The following is a 22,481-nucleotide window of genomic DNA, read 5'->3' as shown; positions in this document are numbered from 1 at the left end:
ATATTTTCTTGTAGCATTTAAAAAAAATGAAAATGCCCAGTTTCCAATTCAAATGGAAATGCCAGTCTACCTTACTACGTGAAACCTTCCCTAAAAGTTCTCCCATTTTTCTCCGAAAAATCTGCCTATGCTACGTCCTAACCTCACGGCTTTTCCCTAAAATTATATTTGTACTTTGTATTTGTATAGGTAATGTTTAATTTACACTTAGTGATATTATAAACATTATAAATAGTATAATGTTAGTCACAAAATACAAAGTATAATGACATTTTATGATCCACTACGGAGTCTACAAATAGAAAATTCGTCATTTCTGCAACACCTTGCTATAGAAAGTTAAACTAAGCTGACTCAAGAAATAAAATACTGAAAAGTGTCTGAAGAAGATGATATTTAAATTTGACTACTCAAAAATTAAAACTATTTTTCTGGATTTACTCCCTGGTACTAAAAGTCTATGGCATAACACTTTTTTTTTAACGAAAAAGTAGCCGAATAGTGATTTCCAACGTCAATGACTTCACTTGTTTTTTAGTTGAAATATAGCGTCCCTTTTAATAGCGGATATATATGGGGCTGAGAAGTAAAGTAGTATTAAGTCAAAATATTCACCTCACAGGAGAAGAGAAAAGGTGTTTCAAAGACAATATTTTCTTTTGAATCGATTGCTTATTGGCACAAAAAATTTTTCACTTTCTGCTTTCCAGTTGTCCACATCTCAAACCTTTCCTATTGTCCCTCGTACTAATGTAAGTAAGAAAAGATATGATAACTCAATGTCGACCAAAAAGTTACTTGACATAGTTTACCTCTCAGCCCCAGATATGAGATGTGGTCCTATTGTTTAAGGTGGAACCCAAACCATCGAACTCAGGAAAAATAATTTGACATCATAAAAGACTGCCAATGATTCCGCCTTTCCAAACAGTTTTTCATGCATGATATTGATTAATATATGATAATATAATGATATATGATTAATGAAAAATCAACAACCTCCTATATCGAGAGAAACTGGGCGTGTTTTTCGTTAAAAATATTAAGATACCTGCTTATAATAGGGCTAAGTACATAAAAATAATGTTCTAAATGAAGAAATAGCAAAATATTTATAAATTAAGTTTATTACACTATATACATCAAACAATTTTGAAATAAAGTCTCTCATTGGCAACAAATACAAAATGTTCTTTTATGAAATTCATGGAATTCATTTTTCAGTTACATCCGGGAGAATTCTTGGCTGTGCAGATGAACGGATGTTCCTCCGAAGGGCAAAGAAATTTTTTAAATTCAACATCCCAGTCAGGAGTTTTGTTTCCAACTGGTTCTAACATGTTGTTCCAGAGAGCATTTGCAGCTGAAAGGAAAATTAAAAATGCATATATATATATATATATATATATATATATATATATATATATATATATATATATATATATATATATATATATATATATATATATTATAAATATGTAATGAAATTCGAATTTATAACAAATTTAGAAATAAACAAAAGCAATTAAAGAGTTTACAAATATATAAAATTTCATAAATATATGAGCCATATCTTTCTTAAAATTAAATAATAAGCTATATAGAAAATCAAGAATTGGATTTGCAGTCTAACATACTTATTTTTGTCGTCCGTCTAGGACACTGTATTTCCTACGAGTTCAACCGAGCTCACCCGAGATCAAGCGTGGTCTGGTAATAGCCGTTTGACCTGATATACTGTAGAAATGTGTAAACTATTATGCAAGTTTTCACTTCCCGGGTTATGAGGTATCAAATTTTGCATCATATTTATGAAAACAAAAATCCATACCGATGTCATCCCGTTGGGATGAAACTTGTCACCTTGGTAGATTTTGATCTGTTATATAAGCGTGTAAGGTATTACGTTGTGTAGGTTTTCGGTTTCCGAATTATACAAAATCGAAGTTCTACATTAAATCATTGGGCATAATAAACCCATAGTACATACGGTTTAAATTGCAAGTAAACGTCAGTTTTGGATAGAAGAAATCAAATGAAGGATGCTTTTTTTTATCAGCTTTGCGTATTTTTTGCTATTTTGAAAAAAGTTAACCCAAAAATCTAAGTTTATTATTACCTTATAGTATTCTTAATACAGTATTTAAATTATTATATTTGTCCTTAAGAAATTCTCATTTGGTAAACATAGGAAAGTCTTTCCCTGTTTGTCTAGTGGGGAGCAGTAAGAGTGCCTTTGGTGCAAGGGATCCTGAGTTCCTTTCCTGGTGGGAGAGCTTTGAAATGTTAACGCATTACGGTGGCTATGGTGTCAACTTAAACTGTAGATCCATGTCTCACTGTCTCCAAAAACGTAAGGGAAACTCCAACAAATAAACCAACTATAGGAAGTTTCAACTTAAGTTGACATGCATCTAGGAGTTGTATGAGAAGTATATGGTTTATTGTCCTGATAATAACTGGTAATGCCAAGCGATTAAAGCACGGATTTTTATGTCATATTTCAGCAATAAGATTACATTAGAAGGCGGTAACTACCGTAAAACTGAGATACCAACTTATACTCAGGTTTGTATCTGAGACGAGTTTACTCATCAGGAATCCAATCTGGAATCCGCACACAGAAAGCATGCGCCATTAGTCACGGAGTGGAACATGTCCATATAATTAAGAATGTCATATGTTTTAGGTTCGAGAAATGTCAGCCAAAATACTCTTTTTTGTGTAATGTTTGTGTCACTTAAGAGAGTTAATTGTATACGGAAGCTTTGTATAAATTCAATAAGTTCTTTGAAATTTCACCCCATCTGGTCTGCTTATCTCTAAAATTACTGTAGACGGCGACCGTACTACAGTCGATAGCCGATATCACGTGTAGCACCCCACCTTCTCACCAGTGGTAGCCTTCGTGACCTAACACCTGGAGGACACAGAAACAGTCATACGCATAACCCGGTGATCCCGCCGATCCATAATCCAGAGTGATCAGGATAAACATGTGATCCGAAGAAACCCAGCAAGACCCAGAGAGACCCGCAGAAGACGAAACATTCTCATGCACGTGAGGTGTATGTGTGAGGCTGGTAATGTAATTGTAACAAACACGATCCTCTCCTCTCTTCTTCATCTGACTAAATCTATGATTTTCTTTCTTGCTTGTTGTGTGCGTTAATGTGTGTCAAAGCATTACAGCGAAAGATAACTACCAGGTTTAACAGAGTACGAAGTGTCAGAATAGCATAAAAGATAATACATATGGTTTTCTTATGAGAGGTCTCGAAAGTTCAATCGAACGAACCTGCAAAACTTGAATATGAAAAACTGCTGAGCGCTAACAGTGTATAGTTAAATCTTTTTAATAGTCTCTATCCAAAACTACTATATTTTTTCAGTATAAGAAGATGAATAAACATTAAATTATATTTGAAATAATGAATGCATCATACCTTGACAAACAAATGTCACACCTGAAATAAAGTAAATGAATGTTCAAGATCGAGTAGTTAACATAATTAATCCAGTATGAAATCTTGAAGTAATGGTTTACAGCAGATATTTTGGGTCTCTGGATCTGTCTGAGAAGCAACACCCAAACCTAGATGACGCGGACCCAGTATGAATGGAATGACCGTTGTGTCTCTGCCACCCGTTCCACCACAGGTTCTTACCACTATTTAATTAAAGTATTAACTAAAACTTGCTTTGAGCCCAGCTACTGTACTATACTAACATTCAATCTAGTTGATGCTTACCTCTGGCATATCCTTTTTGACTAAAATGGAAACAGTCTTGTGAGAGATATGTGAAGTCCGTTACGTTACCATTTGGTGTCTTTCGTTCAGGAAATATCAAATCAAAAGTAAATGGTTGCACCACAACTGTGAAGTCGTCTTTTACATTATACCTTCCAGATTCCACCTAAAACCATAAGTAAACCATAGAAATACCTAAATGTTATACTTTGTAATAAGCATAGCTCTATTATGTCATGTAACATTTTAGACATAACTTACTTCACTGCTGGCTCTACTGATTATATTGCTTATTTAACCAGCTTATTTACTGTATTTACTAATATTTTAGATAAGTTATCCAGATCAATAATGACCAAATGGCTTCCGGCGAATAAAGGCTAAACACTTAGTATAGTTTGCTCCTTTTTTAAACTCCATGCGTAATAGGAAGTGTGTGATCGGTCGTCATAGTATAAATGAACCGAGATATGACTTTTAAATGTGAAAATATTGTATTTTCTTTAACGTCTTGGTTACCAAGTTCACTCTACAAGGTAGCATCTCTGTTACCAAGCCTTTATTTTAATAAGAAAAAAATCAGGTTTTGTACAGTTAACTTCAAGTGTTCGTAACTCGGGTTTCAATTGGAATGAAGAAGAATAGAAACCTGAAGTAGGATAGAACAAAGGTTCAGAAAATATGTGACTTACGTAAATTCAGCGAATCATTGCCTCAGGAGGGGGAGAGGGAGAAAAATGGGAAATAGCCTCAAAGTATGGTTCCTATTTTGTTCTGACTCACAGTACAATCTGAATGTTTTGTACCAGTAATTTGTTGTACTTACAAATTGCGTTGAGCGCGATGAAGCCCTGTATAGTAATACCTGTATGAAATACAACCAACATGTGAACTCAAGAACTACGTCTTGAAACTTTTCTCTGTTGGAGACTGAAATGAAACACGAATATTTACTTTGAAGTGGAAACGTTTGCAGGAAATATCTACACTGCTAACTATATAACACTCCGTAATACAAGCACACTTCATCGGGAATGAACTAGGGATGACCAGAACCAAACCATGATACGCCTGGCTCCAGGTAATAAAAAAATCAATTACCCGATTCTTAGTTCTAGAACCGGGTACCCGATTCTCGGTTCTGGAAAAAGATACACGATTCTCGGTTCTGGTTCTACTGATTCTCGGTCCTGATTCTCAGTTCTAGAACCGAACACCTGACAGTTCCGAAACCGGACAGGTATCTATTATCGATTCTAGGACCAGCTACATGAATATTGATTTCGGAACGGAATGCCCGATTCTTGATTCTGGAACCGGGTACCCGATTCTCACGAGATCCGGAACTAGGTAACTTGGATCTGAAATTGTCTGGCCATCCCTAAAATGAACATAGACGAGATTCAGAGCTAACGTTTCAAACTTTAAAAAGGTAATATCTGAGAAGGATGAAAATGTGAGTTTCATCGTTATTCCTCCGTACTCTTCAAGTGTACATTTTATAACGACATAGTGCTATCAAGCAAATATTTTTCTTCTTTCTCGTCTGTGTCCAATATCGCACCAATTGAACTTCTCGATCCGTGAAAAAATGCTTTTACGTAAGAAAATACTGTCCTCGTATTGTGATAAAAACTTACAACGAATTTCAATCCCTTTGATACCCTTCGACCAAAGAAATCGAACCAGTGCTCGTTATTTCTCCTTGCTACAAACGGCTAACGGAGCGGGCACTATAATAGCCGGAAGGTGATTAACACGATCGAGATCAAATTTCATACATGTGACCAGAGTCGTGCTAACTCTAAGCACTTATGGGCAGTAGGCATATGTCGACCGTGAGGGTGTGTTACGGCTGAAGTATATATATATATATATATATATATATATATATATATATATATATATATATATATATATATATTGGTATAATTACATACTAATCTCAGAGTTCTTTCGTTTCTTCCCACATTTTAATTCCGCAAAATTCTTTTCCAATTATTTGTTTCCATTAATCATTAGTCTCCTGTAGTCTAAAGAACATAACTTTAGCAAGTTGAACTGTGAATTTCATTACATGTACTTTCATAATCTTCAAGAAATAATAATATTCAGAGTTGAAAGGGCTGAAGGGTGGATAAATATAGGTGCACATGACTTAAGAGATAGAAGGATAGTGTAGTACACTTGACTTAAGAACTGGCGTTACCTTTCCAACTTTCTATAATTTCTCACCTTTGTTTCTTAAAATACGCAAAAATAAAAGAATAAAATAAAAAAATAAGACTCATAACATTACATTACGCTTCAAGGATAATGCGTTATGAGGTATGAACTTATTCAATTGAATTAGCATACACATAAGTCTGTAAATGCTTCTTTACAATTAAATAAAGGACTCCTTGCATATGGTAAATATAGTAATATCTTAAATTTTATAACTAGACATTGGATTTTTATGCAAATGCACATTTTGTTTGCTTATATGCATCTGTGTTAAACTTCACAGAGATTTCTAACAACAATAATACAGCTCGAATTTGAAGTTTTATAGTGCATATAAATGCATATTTCGAAGTTTAGAGCACATATTAGACTTAAGCGCATATTCAGCATATTTTATAAGGTTTTATTTCAGACGTATGCTTATAGCATGGAATAAATAGTTTTAATTTGTATTTTCAACGCATTTACATATTTATGCAACAGAACGGCTATTTGCATGGGAGGATGGAAGAATGCCTAGTTTATGGAGAACCAATAATGTTAGCAACCGATCAGCAGAGCATAGACACTTACAATTGCCAAAATGTTACGAGAAATCTGATAGTGATAACGAAATTGCAATATCGTGTCGATCAATTCAGAAACAAGAGACGCGACGAATGCTGCTCAGTGAATGCTTAGCTGTAGTTGATGGAGTTCGGCACGAGCGCCAGTTAGCTCTGGTGAATTCAGGCGCTCTGTGGAAATTGACGCGTGTCATTGCAAGAAATTCCAACTACAAAACCATTGAAGCCATAGAAAAATAACTTCAAGGATTAAATTTTTGCTTGCCTGGCTACAAATGTCACTATCTGACATCAATAAATGAAAAGAAGCATCTTGTGATATACTGTAAGGCTAATTACGGGAAGGGGTAAATCCTTAAAAAACGAAAACTTTCTTCTTTTTGTGTGTGTGTAGTGGAAACATTTAGAAAAGTGAGGTTTGTATTATGTCGTGTATAGTAAATCCACTCTACTGTACAAATGCGAAGAAAAACTAGAGATTGTGTTCTCATATCATTCTGTTTATTATTATCTCCTAATTTGTGTGTGTTTTAAAAAATTAGGAGTATATAAACTGTAAGTGCCATACAAATAAATTCTAAAGGCAGGTCCCTGAAAGAAAAGTACACTTTCGATGTTATATTTCACCTACAAAACTTTGTCACAACTGTGCTGCATATTTGAAAATGCTCTGTTTTACAGCATTGTTAGTGCATATTTTAACACACTTAACAACATAGTTGGATGCATGTTTCACGAACATTAAGTGCATAAAAATCCTATGTTTAGTGATAACTAAGCTAGTCATTAAATAGGTAACTGCTTATCAGGTCTTTAATGACTCAGATAGTATTCTTTAATACCGTTTATTGATCTATCGTCTTCTTAAAACTATACATAAGAATTTCAGGTACTTGTCAGTTGACGATCTAAATACCAGAACGAAACATCTATTTCAAGAAATATTTCTTTCATTTTGTACTAGCTTTAATCCAACAGAAGTAATGAAAGATAATCTAAAATCACTCTAAATATACGCATTTTGCATTAAAATAAGAAATAATCTCTTTGTTCTTATCTTCAAAAAATGAAGTTTCTTACTTTCCTGTAGACCTTTACCGTTCAATAGTTGCATAAGTCTTACAATATAAACCCATCACAAATTGAAGCACGTTTTATTAGAGTGTCTAGACCAAAAGGGCCTGGTAATTTATTTACGCATTCAGATTATGTTTCTTTCTTACCAATTCATTTTCTGCAACTTGCATGTCTCGCATGATCTTTCTAAAAGCTGGTTTCATCTTCCTGAATCTTAGACCAAACAAACAGGGACATTCCATTACGGACATTATCTTGCAGTTGTCTGGTGTACCGATGAAATCTTGAATTGTTTTCAGATCTAGAGGAAGACAATACGCTCATTAATACAGATGTTGGAACATAATACTATATTCTTGTTTATTATAAATAATAATGAACACATTAAAAGGTTGGTTGTTCAAGAAAAGCGCTTAATTAAATTTTTTAATAGGTATAATTTGGTAATGCGGCTTTTAGAGAAGGAATAACGTAGTCTGTTTGTGTCATATATTCTATAAACCTTACTTTGTTTGAGATGAGGGTTGGTTCATACGTTTCTGATATGAATGAAAATTCAGTCGAATATCATGCAGTTCTGACCCTTATATTCTACTGCTCAAGTCATCTTATCGAAAATTAACAAATGGCACATGTCATTGATATTCTAGAGACTTCATACAATATTATATTAGAACGTGTTGATGTAACAAGTTTCTTTCTTCTTTCTTGTGTGAAGATTTTCTATACAAGAACTATACGCCAGCATTATGAAGATTTCATTTTCACATGTTTCTTCTTCTTCTTCTTCTTCTTCTTCTTCTTCTTATTATTATTATTATTATTATTATTATTATTATTATTATTATTATTATTATTATTAAAATAGACTATATAACAAGAAATTTGAGACAATTACTCATTTGAACCTATCTTGATTGCCATGCAGATCAAAAGATGAAAAAATTAATAAATAAGATTCGTAAGACACATAAAGCGCATAATGAAAAAAAAAAAAAAAGGATGGATCATATTGTAAGGCTGTTGATGGAATATTGAAGCTGCACGTCTTCCATGGGCTCTAGAACAGTGACACTGAATTGAACGGGGCTTCAACTTTCGCCTATTCAAGATTCGCCTAATACCTTCTACCTATGCAAAGTTTCATCAGGCAATGACACAGAGTTAATTTTCTTATTAGGCGAAAGTTGAAGTTCTTTTAAAACTTGGTTCAGCTCGCATAAGTTTGTAGTCCTACACCTCATTAATAGTTACTAGTCCAGTATGTAGGGGAAAATTTTGACAAACCCAGCAAAAATGAGTAGCTTAATGAAACTTTCAGGATAGTTTCCTTTCATCAAGTACAGTACTATCTTAAAAGTCCCTGAAGATCCCTCTTGAACTTCATTCAATATGGCTGCCGTATACAATTTGGCCGGAATTATATTTTCCTTAATTTTTTACCTTAGATTCTATTCTACAGTCATGAAACTTGTTTCAAAATATTTTTGTAAATAAAATTTCCTTTGTTTGATATATAATTAATATCTGTAGGCCAGGTAGATATAAAGTTACAAATGATAGAGCAGACTTGGATCGCTTAACCTTGTACCTGTGTTTTTCTCAAGCGTATTTTTGTGAGTATAATAGTTATATAAGTAATAAATAAATAAATAAATAAATAAATAAAATATTTCAATATGATATAATTACAATTGATATATAAACTTCATATAAAACAGTATAACATCATCCATGTTTCCTCGTGTATCTTCAAGTATTCTAACATTTTGGCTAGATGATGATATCTGCCTTCTTTATGAAAGAGTTTTAAAGGATCAGAAAAATACGCTTGAAGAAACAGATACAAGATTAAGCGACACAAGCCTACTTTATCATTTTCACTTTATATCTACCTGACCTACAGATGTATATATATATATATATATATATATATATATATATATATATATATATATATATTGAAGAGGGAGTGTCAGAGGTAGGAAAGATTTAGGTAAATTGGCTATAAGTTTTTTTTTATACTATTAGCTGTAAGAAAGAAATAGCAGGGGATTTAGCTTAACTTGAGGAGTTTTTGGGATTGGATGGCTGTTTTTAGAATAAAAGCATGGATATACAGAATTGAATTTAGAGAGATGATTTTCTTTTCTTTCTTTTCTCTCTCTCTTTTTTTAATTTTTTAAAGAGCGATTGGGTTTGGGAAGAAATTAGGTGTGGGAAAGGAATATTTTTATTGTGATGTTTAGATATTGAGTGGTTTATTTTTGTAGATTGGGTTTTGTATTTTAAGTTTTTATTTTTATTTTCAAGAGACTTCGTTGTTTGTTTGTTTTGAACTGTTATTTTAGTATTTTTTGTGGTTAAGAATTATATTTATTGGCTATATTTTTAAGGCGAAAGTATACGGTTTTATTTAACTCCTTTCTGCATGATATTTTTATTTAGCGAAAAAAAATCAGTATTGGAAATCCTCATATGGGAACTTGACAAATGAATTAAAATTTGAATTTTAGATTTTTCACTTGATTCCGACGAGAAATAAGTAAGTGCCATATATGACACACTTACAACTCACAAAGAATATGACAGATGACACCAAAATCTCTTATTCATACACGTCAATATCTCACACAGCAGACAAAACAGTTATTTGATGCCTTTGATAAATCACGAAAAAGCTAAAGTGAAAAAAGGGTATATGCCATATATGGCACGGTAAGCGGTAAGGGGTTGACGATGGGCTTAGAGGTTTGCTAACTATTATTAGTGATTCAAATAGCAAGTTTTAGATGTTATGACAGGTGTGGTATAGGATTGTGGGAGGAGTTAGAGAGAGTTTTTTAAACGTGTATTTTAAATGGCAAAACAATTATATTAATTACATTATAATAATTATAAGATGCTGAATTAGCTAAATACAGGATAGCTGGTTACTGTTTTTTCCGGGCAATAGTTTATATTTTGCTTTTTTTTTTTTTTTTTTTTTTTTTTTTTTTTTTTTTTTTTACGGTGCAATATAAACACACGATAACAAGGCAAAAGTTTTTGTCCTTGAACAAAATACACTAAATTTTACAAAACACAAAGAGCATGGACAAAAATGCACGCACCACATTATTGTTTGCTGAAAAATAAATGGTATTTAAAACAAATTAATCAATTACTGTTCAATCACTATCAGTCTTTAATGTGGGCGCTAGCACCAACACACAGATCCCTTTACAATATAAAGAAGAAACGATTTAACACATTCCTAGGGGGAATAATGAAGTATTTGCTTTCAATGAATGGAAAGTGTAATTCAAGCAGGAAGAGGTTCTGTGATTCTCCGGGGATATTTTTCATATCATGACTTCTCTACTTTGCTAGAACCAATGACGTAATAACGTCTTTTGGAGATCAAAATGGGCAATTGTCCCTCCTCTGAATTTGAGATATATATATTTAAAACAATAGTACAGTAATATACTAATAAAATAAAGTGAAACTCTACTTACATTGTTGCAGCATCTCCCATGTCTCCCAGGGGCGGCTTTAGGACTTTAATTTTGGGTAGGCCCGCTCCCTCCCTTATGGATATATATACACATTTAATTGATTAATGAGAGTAGGAAATTATTTTTACAGTAGTGGTTGACGATATTTGTTAAATAATTATCTACCGTTAATAGAAATAGTGGAAAATATATTTACTCTTTATTATATATTTTAGCGTTTATATATTTTTCAAAATTTTTGGGTAGGCCAGTGCCTACCCCGTGTACCCGCTAAAACTGCACTGATGTCTCCCCTTCTTTCCGCTTTCAGCAAAATCTGAAATGATGCTCCTGGCTGAAACTACATAATCGATTCACACGGGAAAGAATCCTCATAATGATGTATCTACAACGCCTCATGGAGTAATTTCATATAGTATCTAGGCTGTTACGCAAATGAGAGGCGTTGTTACTCTTTATCAGATACTTTGTATACGGGAATTACTCTTTATTTATATATTTTCTGAAAAAAAAAATGGTAGCTTCTAATTTTGACTGTTTTTAAGTTAATATTATCATTTATATAAAATATTTTATGCTTCTGCACTAGCCTATATATATATATTTTTCCGAGGGACTTTATTTCTACGTAGTAGGACGTCGTAACATTAATCACCATAAACTAGAAAAATAGTCTCTAATAAAAAAGGCATCTTCTGTTTTCATTATCTTTAGAAATTGTTTTCAGACTAATGATGCCAAGAAGACCTTACATTTCACTAAATTCACGAGAATTTTTCTATCTTCCCTTTTCTTTTTCTTAAAGTTCATCCTATTCTTAGTTCTTGCACTAATTTCTGTGTTAAAACGAAGAAAGCAAAAAAAAAAAAAAAAAAAAAAAAAGATTCGAAGAAGTCGCACTGCGAAACTACAGTAGACTCCAAACTATGGGAAATCAATATTGAAACCGGAAGTGATAGGTCTATCACTTCCGGTTTTAATAGTGTGATTAAGATCGAAAATGTCGCTTGTTCTTGGGATGAGAAATCCGTATCAGAAACCGTTCCTTAGAGTCTCGTACAGACTTTGCTCTATCAGAAATAATATTCCAAGTTGTAGTAAATTTCTAACACTTTCGGTTCCAGTACAAGATTAAGAACTGAGATGAAATCTATTCATGGGATTCTGAATCCATATTAGGATAAGACTTCTATCTGTCTATTACTATGTTTGATATATGATAACCATTGTTGAAACTGAAAATAATTGAACAAAAAAAAATGAAATATTTCAGTTTAACGTGTCATGACTATGTCCTTTAGGCTAAGAGAGCCGGATGATTAAGGCAAGTGAATGATGATGGTAGGATTGGTGGAATGAATATGTGGAAGTACACGTAATTACTCCCGAGGAAATGTACGGACACGATGCTATCCACCACAAAGTTACTTGGTCGAGGATCGAACCAGGGATCCACGCACAAGAGATAAGCATTCTGCCACTGAGTCATCCTGCCGCCTGAAAATAATTGAGTTCTATTCTGCTGGTTTGAATAGAGAGTACACAGCTGCTTTGCTCCGATACAGGTTAACAGACGGACGACATAGCTTCTATCAGCAGCATCATTTGATGTTTTGCTTGTGAAAGCGAGGGTCAACGTTTTCCTCATGCAAAAAGAATTTCAAGTTTTCCATTAGTATTTTATTGATTTACATTTATCAAAGTCAAGGGAATAGAATAATACTGTACTTCTCTTCTGTAACCTCAAATGACGACCATGGGCTCTGTAAGATTTAGGCATAGCACAGTTTGGAATTCTAAAAGTAAAATCTACATCTTTTCTCACGTTTATACAGAATAATAAATTGACTCACTAACATTAAGTTTCTTTTGAATACTTTTTATTATTCTTTCATTATTATATGTTCATTAATTCGACTTAGCCTATGCACGATCGTGTTTAACAACGGCAGATTTCAGTCAGAGAATATTTGGATACATTTCACTTACTTGGCACATTAACTAAGTTAACAATCGTTCTTGGTAGATTCTCTTGCAGATAATCCAGCGCCTTCATTATGTTGTTCTTATGCCTTTCAGCTGTCTTAAATGGATCGTCCTCATAACACATGAAGGCACACATGTCATTACATCCAATCATCATGGTAATTAGCTGAAATATATATATTTTTAAAGAAGTTAAATTACGGATTCTACAATATTATTGGTGAATGTTTAACGAAACAATAAAATGTGAAAACATAAGACGTATACCAATCGATATGTGTTAATGAGCTGAACAAATTGATGTGCAGGAATATAAAAGCTCATGCACATTGATCCATACACTTGTGCACATTGTAAAAGCTCATTCATATTGATGTGCACAAGTGTTAAAGCTCTATTGATGTAGATGAATATAAAAGCTCATGCACACTGATGTGGGTGAATGTAAAAGTTCATGCATATTGATATGCATGAATGTTAAAGCTCTATTGATGTAAATGAATATAAAAGCTCATGCACATTGATGTGGTGAATGTAAAAGCTCATGCATATTGATGTGCATAAATGTTAAAGCTCATGTGTATTAATGTGCATGAATGTAAAAGCTCATGCATATTGTTGTTAAAGCTCTATTGATGTACATGAATATAAAAGCTCATGCACATTGATGTGAATGAATGTAGTGATAGCATGGAGTCGTGAAACTTGACCTAGATCCGCCATTTCAGTATGCAATAGAATGCGAGGATGTTTCCTAGTCGTCAGAACTCCCGTCCATGAAAGTTTGCCAGTGTTGTCTCTCGCGCTTTACAGAGAATATCTGATTTCTGTTGCTGTTTTTTTAAATGTTTTTGCTATTATTATTGTTACAGTTTAATTTGAATAATTGATATTGTTCGTATTATAGTTCTTTAAGTTTGTTGTTGTTGTTATTGTTGTTGTTGCTCGTTCACCATTTCTTCTAAGTTTGGCATTCACGTTTTCTCTAATGTGCGTTCTTAAGGCAGATCCACAAATCGTAACGAATTCTTCCGATGCATCACACGTGAGGCATAGACATTCTACAATTAGTGTAGAGAACAGGCTTCACGAGTCGTCTCGGTCTCTATAGTACTGTTTGAAATTTTATTTTCACTAGAATAGACCAACAATAAAGGAAACCGATATTATCTCAATTATTGTTCTGAATCCTGGAGATCAACTACATAAATATCGGATAACTTAATACAAAATTCTCATAATACGAAACTTTAACAGTACAGTAGTGTACCTAGGTATATTACTTTATTTTTTTTTACTAACCTTCCAATGTTTATGAATATTGACCCTTTTATCTGCTTCTATTCTCTTGACTAGTACTTTGGCCATGTAAAGCATGTCCCGAGAGAGTCCTCCAATCTCTGCCACATTAAACTGTGCGTCCTTTTGACTTGATATGCTGTCACCCAAAGCATAACCGATTAACTTTGGGTTAAATTCCTTCAAGATGTTCGGCAGGGTTAAATAAGTTCTCCAGTCACCTTGACCTCCTGGAAACGAAAACGAAAACTGTGTTAACAAGTAAAATTAATCTCTTTCTGCATGCGGTGTCTAATATATGGTATCGTGTACAGTAATGTGTATTGCTGTAGTTACACAGAGAACAGCGGTAATTGTATTTAATACAAATGTCTTATTTCGTGTTAATTATAAGATATGCTTTAAACCAATACGTGGTGTAGAATTTGGGTGGAGAGTACAGGTAGGTTATTGATCTTCCTTTACAGTCAGAAGGCCGGGTTCGAATCCAATGAGCTTACTGAGATTTCTCTAGAATTGTCTTCAGTGTTGCCAGACAAATGGCAAACTAGTCTTTTAATATGTCTATAGGCTCCAGCCGACTTCCTTTCACTTCCATTCGTGTTGTTATAGCTGTGGAATATTGATGTTCACAGTACAAATCATTTCCTCAGGATAATCTGGAAGTTTTATTGAAGAAATAAATACATGAATAAGTAAATAAATAAACTCTGCTAACGTTAAAGTGGGACGTTAAACTGAAAGATTTCGTTTTACTTTAGAAATAGACTGAAAGAATACTACGTCTAAAGATAGTAATGAAAATTTTCGTAAATGGTAAAACGTTTAATGCTCGTTTTAAAATATTATTCCTACTTCTGAAAAGTTCCTATAGTTCGCGTCACCCGAATTGGCGTGTGGCATCAGCCAATAAGCTCGCAGTGGCTGTTACTAAACTTTCAAGGAGGAATCTAATCATTCATAATTGATTTTGTTCGTATTTGTGGACAATTATGAATGATTACAATAGATTCCTCCCTGAAGATTTAGTAACAGCGCACTGTGAGCTTATTGGCTGATGCCACACACCAATTTGGGTGACACGGACCATAAAATAGCCATGTTTCAAAACGTAAATTAGGCTTAATCATTACTAAAATAGACTCTAAAAGACAGAATAAAAATACTTGGTCAGTTGAAAGGAAGTACACAATCTCGCTTAACGTGAAAACAAATCAGCAATACACAGAGGTGCATATTGCAACTTGGCTGCTAGCTTCCTCCTACAAATTTCCCTTGGACGTCCAAAGGAAGCGTTCCTCAAATTGTTTAAAATGAGAGGCTATTTTTGTTCGACAGAACGTCCTACGGACCATACTCTTCTCTTGTCACCATCGATAGCAAAATTACCATGTTTTATGTGTTTTGAGCATATATCAGTATCAACAAGTCTATATCTGTTTTTCTCACGTAAGTTTTAACATCATATTATGAACAAAGAAACCTGAAAAAGAAAATTATGTAGGCTAAATCAACAGCTTGTTCAATTCATCACATTGCTTTCGAAGAACATTTTGTCAAAGTTCTTCCTCTCCCTCCCTCGTGATTCCTTTCCAGTGCGAAACCAAACTTAGGTTTCTAAAATAGTATTAGTTAAGATTAACTATTAGTTATTTTTAAAAATAATAATTCAGGATATCAAGAATAATTTATAATCATATATTTACATAAGCTATTAGAATTCTATAAATTTTATCTCAGTGAGTTATATAATCTGTTATTTGTACAATCTGTACTTGCTTGTGAGATGCAATTCACTTGAATTTATCTCTTTCTGTTTTAGATTACTGCCCAATCTAAGAGGATCACAAAAACAAACTTCAAGGAGCACTTGTTGTCCACGGACGACAGTTTGAGAAACTCTGATTCAAAGACTATCATTTTCTGGATACCAGGATGCCCATGGGATGTTACTTTTTTTATGATACCAGCGTACCGTTGGATATTCTATAGAAAACCAGATATCCAAATACATCTGTTCCTGAACCTTTCTGCGGGATTCCTGAGGGGTATTTCTGTGGTATTTCCAGGATAATAATAGGACAACTTTTGGATATCCAAATTCTGTACTGTGCTTTCTTCTGAAATCCAAGAGAAACTGCAAGCAAGGGCGCCGATCCTGGGGGAGCGGGGCACGGGTCCCCCATGTATTTTTTATGAATATGTACTTCTTTTTGTTGTATGTATTTTTATGAATACACTATATTTGGCATAATTTGAATTCAATTTGTCTAATAATCCTCATGTATGCCTTCTTAGACCCTTGTCTGCAACCAAATACACCTGAATGCACCTCCAAAGTTACAGATAAATCGGAGCCCTTGACTGCGAGTCTAAATATACTGCACTGCAAAAGAGATACCAACCAGTGTTTGAACATGATTTGGACATATTCTAGAAAGGACCTTTTATTAGTTATTGTTTAACGTGCCTAAAAATGTCTCGAATTGCTCTATTAATGAAAAAAAAAAAAAGATAGAACGTGCCAACAGTAGCTGATGGGAACTGGGCTACGATTGTTCAAACTGTACCTGAACTTCTGATGTATACATTGAGGACATGGGCACAGAAACGAGTTTTAAACTGTATTATTACACTTTACAAATTGATATATTTTCTTTCATTGTTTAAACACATCAAAGCATATTTGGACATATTAAGAAGTTACCAAAAGTTGTTTCTGAAGTATGTCCGAACATTATGGTTACCAGATGTCAAGGCGCTCGTCAGGGGGAGCAAGGTGGGGCGCTTGTCTTCCCTTTAGAGGAAATTGTGCTTTGGAAGATCGAAAACCCAATAGATATTTTAGAATAGATACCGCAAAATTTGAGACTACATTTGAAATGTCGCTTATACTTGCCCCCCTTGGAAACCACAACATGGGCGCCCTTGCCAGATGTCCTCTTTTAACAGAAAATATTTTTCGACGCCCACAAAAAGTCTTGGCATTTTTTCAAAAGGCAAATGGGGAAATATTCTTTTATTTGGGGGTCTAAAGACAACTGTTTGAATTTTAAAATTTGCATTTTATATATTTGTAAATTATGTATTATAAAGTAAATTATAACGTAAATTATAAAGTATTATTACATATATTTATCCTAATAATAAACGGCATACAGGCTATGCCAGCCAGTGCGCCATCCTAATCCTAATAAACAGCGATGCTAACAGTTGTCACTACCTACGCTATCGCTTGCATATATAACGAAGCCCTTGAAGAACTGGATAAGTTGGGGTAGTTGGTGGTTGGTGGGCAAACTTAAAAAAAAAAAAGAACTTTAATGTAAAGAATTACAACTTATAATTAACTACGATTCTAATCCATAACGCACAGAGTGCCATAGGCTCGTACATTACAAGTACTAATTGTTAATGTTGATAATATCACAATGTTCAATTTCCAATGAAATATCTAGTAGTAAGCGTAAAAGAAAGAATCTTAATATTTTCGTAATCCGTGGAAATGAAAATCATATAAAATCTTTCAGTTTAACGTCCTACTGGTATGCCCTTTAAGCTGAAACGATGATTAAAGCAAGTGAGTGATGATGCAAGAATTCGAGGAATGTGAATGTAGAAGGAAACGGGAGTACTTCGGCAAAACTCACGGACACGATGTTGTCCACTACAAATTTACTAGAACGGGGATCGAAGCAGTGATCTCACGCACCAGAGGTAATCGCTCTACTACTGATGCTCTGTTACCCCCCGCTTTTGTAATCCATATTCCATAAGCTTGGTTGTATATTTACTCGCTATAAAATTAGGAGATTGGTCAAATAATACAAATATTTCTGTAAATATTTAAAAAAAATATCCTCCTTTTCGAAGTTTGCCATATAGTTAAGGAACTCTACTGAAAGCTCATGTATTTTTTGCAGTGTGATGCAGGATGAATATTGGATGGATATATAAACTATTTAGAAAGATCTGTGAAATTCCACTTTTTCGTTCTACATGTGAGTAGTCTGTGAAATTGAATCAAGTGTTCCTAATATGTGAATGCAGCTAAAAAATCTCAATGATTAAAATTTTGACCTATGAAATTCAAGAAAACAATTTTACTTGTAAATTTCAATAACTTTATACACACATTTACGTAAAATGTAAGATGTGTTCATTGAATAAGAATTCCAATTCCAGTACACTTCCTTCTTGATTACCTACACATAACAAGTTAAAATAACATTTTTAAAGTTTATAAACATTACTTCACCTATGCTCCAAGAGATGCCCCTATTCTCAATCATGACTTGCAGAACTCTCGTAGCTGCTGCGCCATTCCCCGCTGTCAAACTGTCTCCCATTGCAGCAATCACATCAATGTCTCCTGGACGCAATTTATGAACGCTTGTTGGATGGGTTGGAGATCGAAATCCTGTTACATTACAAGGAAATGGTTCATCTGATCTTCTTGGAATCTGCAGTCTCTGAAGATAATGAAAGAAAAAATATCTATGTACATTTCCAGTTATTATTAAAATGCATAAGGTCAAAGTAAGTTAGCAGGTAAAGGAATTGGGTGACTTCGTACGCGACTCACGAGCAGAAATTTTGGTGACATCCAATATCAAATCACTGAACTCTTAATATAAATGTAGGGGTGCTCACGAACTAGCTTTAGGGCACAGTTGAGCCCATAAGAACATTTTGGGGGACATAATTTTTACAACACATGGTGCAATCAAAATGAAGAGCGGTAAATTTGGGGCCAAAAAGTGTACATTTGGGGTATAAAATAGTAAATTTAGGGGTAGAATAGTACAGTTGGAAAGATAAGAATTATAAATTTGTAGGAGAATAAGATGTAAATATCAGATAGTGATGGGCTTCCCTGTACAAATGTGTTATTTTAAAGAAAAACAAAAGACACATTGAGTACCAACTAGAACAACTTCAAGATGAAATTCCCCACAATAAATTCCTGATTACACCATTGGTAAACAGGCTCAGTGATAGAACGCTTACTTTTATTGCGTGGGTTTCTGGTTCCATCTCCGGCCAAGTAAGTTTTTGATGGACAACATCATGTTCGTGAGTTTTCTCGGAGTACTCCCGTTTCCTTCCACTTTCTCACTCCACCAATTAATTCTTACATAATCATTAAGTTGATAATTTAATCACCATACTCCTTAGCACTAGAGGGCATAATCATGGGACGTTAAACTGAAAGAGTTCGTTTCATTTCATTTTACCATTGATACACACACAGTGAAAAATCCGTTCTCCGGACAGCGGTATGTTGTACAAGTATATGGTATCCCCTTGCTTACTATAGAAATCAGTACGGAGCATACGTTATCCATATGCTACACACGCATTGCCCTTAGATGTTACATCATGCCGTTGTAGGATGTCTGACATCTAACAGTTTCCCGTATATCACATGCATATACTTATGTTACCTTCGTCAGCTATATTTTATATGTGTCCATTTGTATGTGAGATCCTGACCGCCTACATTGTTTTATATGGAAAGTACGTATAGATGGAACACTTTTACGGAACGTATTATAAAACATGCGTTTTCAGTTATACGTATGATGTACGTTAAGTCCAAAAACTACAGGAATTACGCATGTAACCTATCTTTTTTTTAAGTACGCCACCTACTATTTTTTTCCTCAGTGCAGGTAATGACATTGGAAACGACTGGCTATATTGAGAGTGACTAAGACCCGCAGCCAGAACACTAAGACAGGGGGGAGGGAAGGAGACATTTCGGAGAGGAGAACTTAAGATCACGTTACATCCATAGTTTCTTACTAGATAAATGTTGTTATTATGAGATTTCCTTAATGAGATATTTATACAAACGCACACACCCACACACACTCTCTGTGACTGGTGGAAATACTGACGAAAGGCCTTTTTTGGTATCTTCCGAAATTCAGTAGTCGCATTCGTTTCGATCTTTTCTAGGTTGGTGAAAAAAAAAACTATTTTTTAGCTTTGGGAAGTTTCAAACATCCGATGGTGATAAACTGTTTTTAAGATTATCAAACTTTCTGAATCAGATATTCCCCAATTTGTATATGAATTTGATGTTTGCGCGTTGTTCGATCTGTAAAATTACACACACTCCTCCTGTTCATCTTCAGAATAACCGTCACGTTCGTTCATATTTTCATCTTCAAACTAACTGACATTTTCGTTCTTATCTTTAGAGTTCTTTCAGTACGTTCGTTGGTGAAGGTTTCTTCATAACATTGAGAGGGACATCTCTAGATTCTGACTCGGATTGTCCTGTTGCAGAATATTCAGTTTCAATCACAGTTCCATAGTAATATATTTATCTCTACAAGTCAATAGATTTTAACTTTAACTCCTTGGCGTAATGAATTGTTATCAACAGTTTCAATATCTTTGGATGGTACTACATTCAACTCACTTCACTAACACATTCATTGTTATTGTCCAGTATTCAGCGGAGAAAAACAAAGCGTGGGTAATTCTCGGCTGCCTCTTCTGGACTGTATTAACACTCTATCTGACAGCAAATGTTACCGGATTATCATTATTTCTTTCGTCTGTAATAGCGAAACTATAACCGTTCATTGTTCTTAATAATCAAAGTCGGCTTTACAAAATCGACTTTCAGTAGGAACCATCAAATGATACCGCTCAAAAGGCGGCATTGTAACTGAATAAAGCCCAGTCTTAGTATCATTTACTGTATAGTGCCAGGGAACGTAACGACCAATTATATTACACATTTTACATGATGGAAAGACGTAAGCGACACCAATGGCGCTTATATTTATACGTAAAATAACAAGCAATACAAGATAGTCATTTACGCCAGTTGAACATTTCTTACTGGAGAAAAACTATTAGAGATAGAGTTACGTCAGTTCGTCAGATGATAGAGTAAGGTTTGAAGAGTCCACAGTTGAAATATCTAATTTTTTACAGTTTTGGCGCTTATGTCTGTACGTCATATAAGCGACGATAATTTTAACACTTTCATATTGAATGTAGGAAATGTTGTGTATGATGCTTTTTTAAGGGAAGAAAATAAATAAATAGATAAATAAATAAATAAAATGCACATGATCAGTACAGCTACCAATTTTAAAGTAAGCATATTCTCCCTCAGATATACACATCAGTTTATGTTGAATGATCCTTGGAACATTTTATTTCAAGATTTCCTTTCGTGATTTTGTTAAACTGAGTTATTATCAATTTCCACATTACTAATAATAATACTACTACTAATGAATTCAAATCATTTATTTATGAATTTGTTACGTACATCATCATATGCAAAACCATTTTTCTCTTTTTAAAAGAAAGTATTTTGCAAGTGCTGTATTGAAAAAAAAGGAGAAAAAAATTCTATGTGTGTTGTTAAAGAACGAAAAGAAAAGACGAAAGAATCGTCACATTCCTTTGGAATTCTTGAAGGCAGAAAGCATCTGTATCTGTGCTTTATATCAGAATTTAAAGAATTCTTTCAAAGTGCAAAATTATTGGAGACCCGAAAGTGGAGGGAAAGGAAATGGTCTCGTCGTCACTGCTTAGAAAACTTTGTGCCCTCTAGATTGAAGATTTTTTATTCTATTGGGATAAACAGTATTGTTTCTAGTTGACAAGTTTTTATATTTTCCGTTAATTTGTTTCAATTACAGGCAGGTTATAGTAGGTTGAACTTGCTGTTAAAACTCGAGCATTAATTTTACAGAACTCAGTATATTGTATTAATTCATTTTTGTAGTTTAAATTCAAGTGTAACGAATGAAGTACAATAGCAGCGAACTTAAGTAATATGTTGAGTGTCACAATGTCCTCCGAAACTCAATCTTAAAATTACACATACTTACCTTCCACTTGTATCAAACAATATCACTACTTGATACTTATGACCGTCAGTAGGCCATAAGACCGCGCTTATTGGATAAACTGTGTATTTTCTTCAATTTTTAATATACACAGGCCGAATGATGTGAAATACGAACAATGTTTTGCTTTTCCTAACTGACAGTGTTCCTTATATGAGGAAAGATGGTAAAGCTCTTTCTGTACGCTAC

General features: G+C 33.9%; 1 protein-coding gene across 3 annotated transcripts in view; it reads right to left on the bottom strand.

The window, feature by feature from the left end:
* Nucleotides 1-1,109: 1,109 nt before the first annotated feature.
* The window catches only part of LOC145694414 (phospholipase B1, membrane-associated-like), a 449,404-nt gene continuing 428,032 nt past the window's right edge, over nucleotides 1,110-22,481 (bottom strand). For all 3 annotated transcript variants that reach the window (XM_081770617.1, XM_081770626.1, XM_081770631.1), the window contains exons 3-8: nucleotides 18,665-18,878; nucleotides 14,410-14,636; nucleotides 13,111-13,273; nucleotides 7,768-7,922; nucleotides 3,753-3,918; nucleotides 1,110-1,363 (exon numbers count right to left, since the gene is read on the bottom strand). In XM_081770617.1, the coding sequence (XP_081626743.1) occupies nucleotides 1,221-1,363; nucleotides 3,753-3,918; nucleotides 7,768-7,922; nucleotides 13,111-13,273; nucleotides 14,410-14,636; nucleotides 18,665-18,878 (1,068 nt within the window). In that variant the 3' untranslated portion in view covers nucleotides 1,110-1,220. The remainder of the gene's footprint in view (nucleotides 1,364-3,752; nucleotides 3,919-7,767; nucleotides 7,923-13,110; nucleotides 13,274-14,409; nucleotides 14,637-18,664; nucleotides 18,879-22,481) is intronic.

Source organism: Thermobia domestica, chromosome 1 (assembly GCF_964235325.1).
Source record: "Thermobia domestica chromosome 1, izTheDome1.hap1.1, whole genome shotgun sequence".
Classification (NCBI taxonomy): domain Eukaryota; kingdom Metazoa; phylum Arthropoda; class Insecta; order Zygentoma; family Lepismatidae; genus Thermobia; species Thermobia domestica.
Note: the sequence above shows the minus strand (reverse complement) of the source record. Positions and strands in the feature narration are given on the sequence as shown.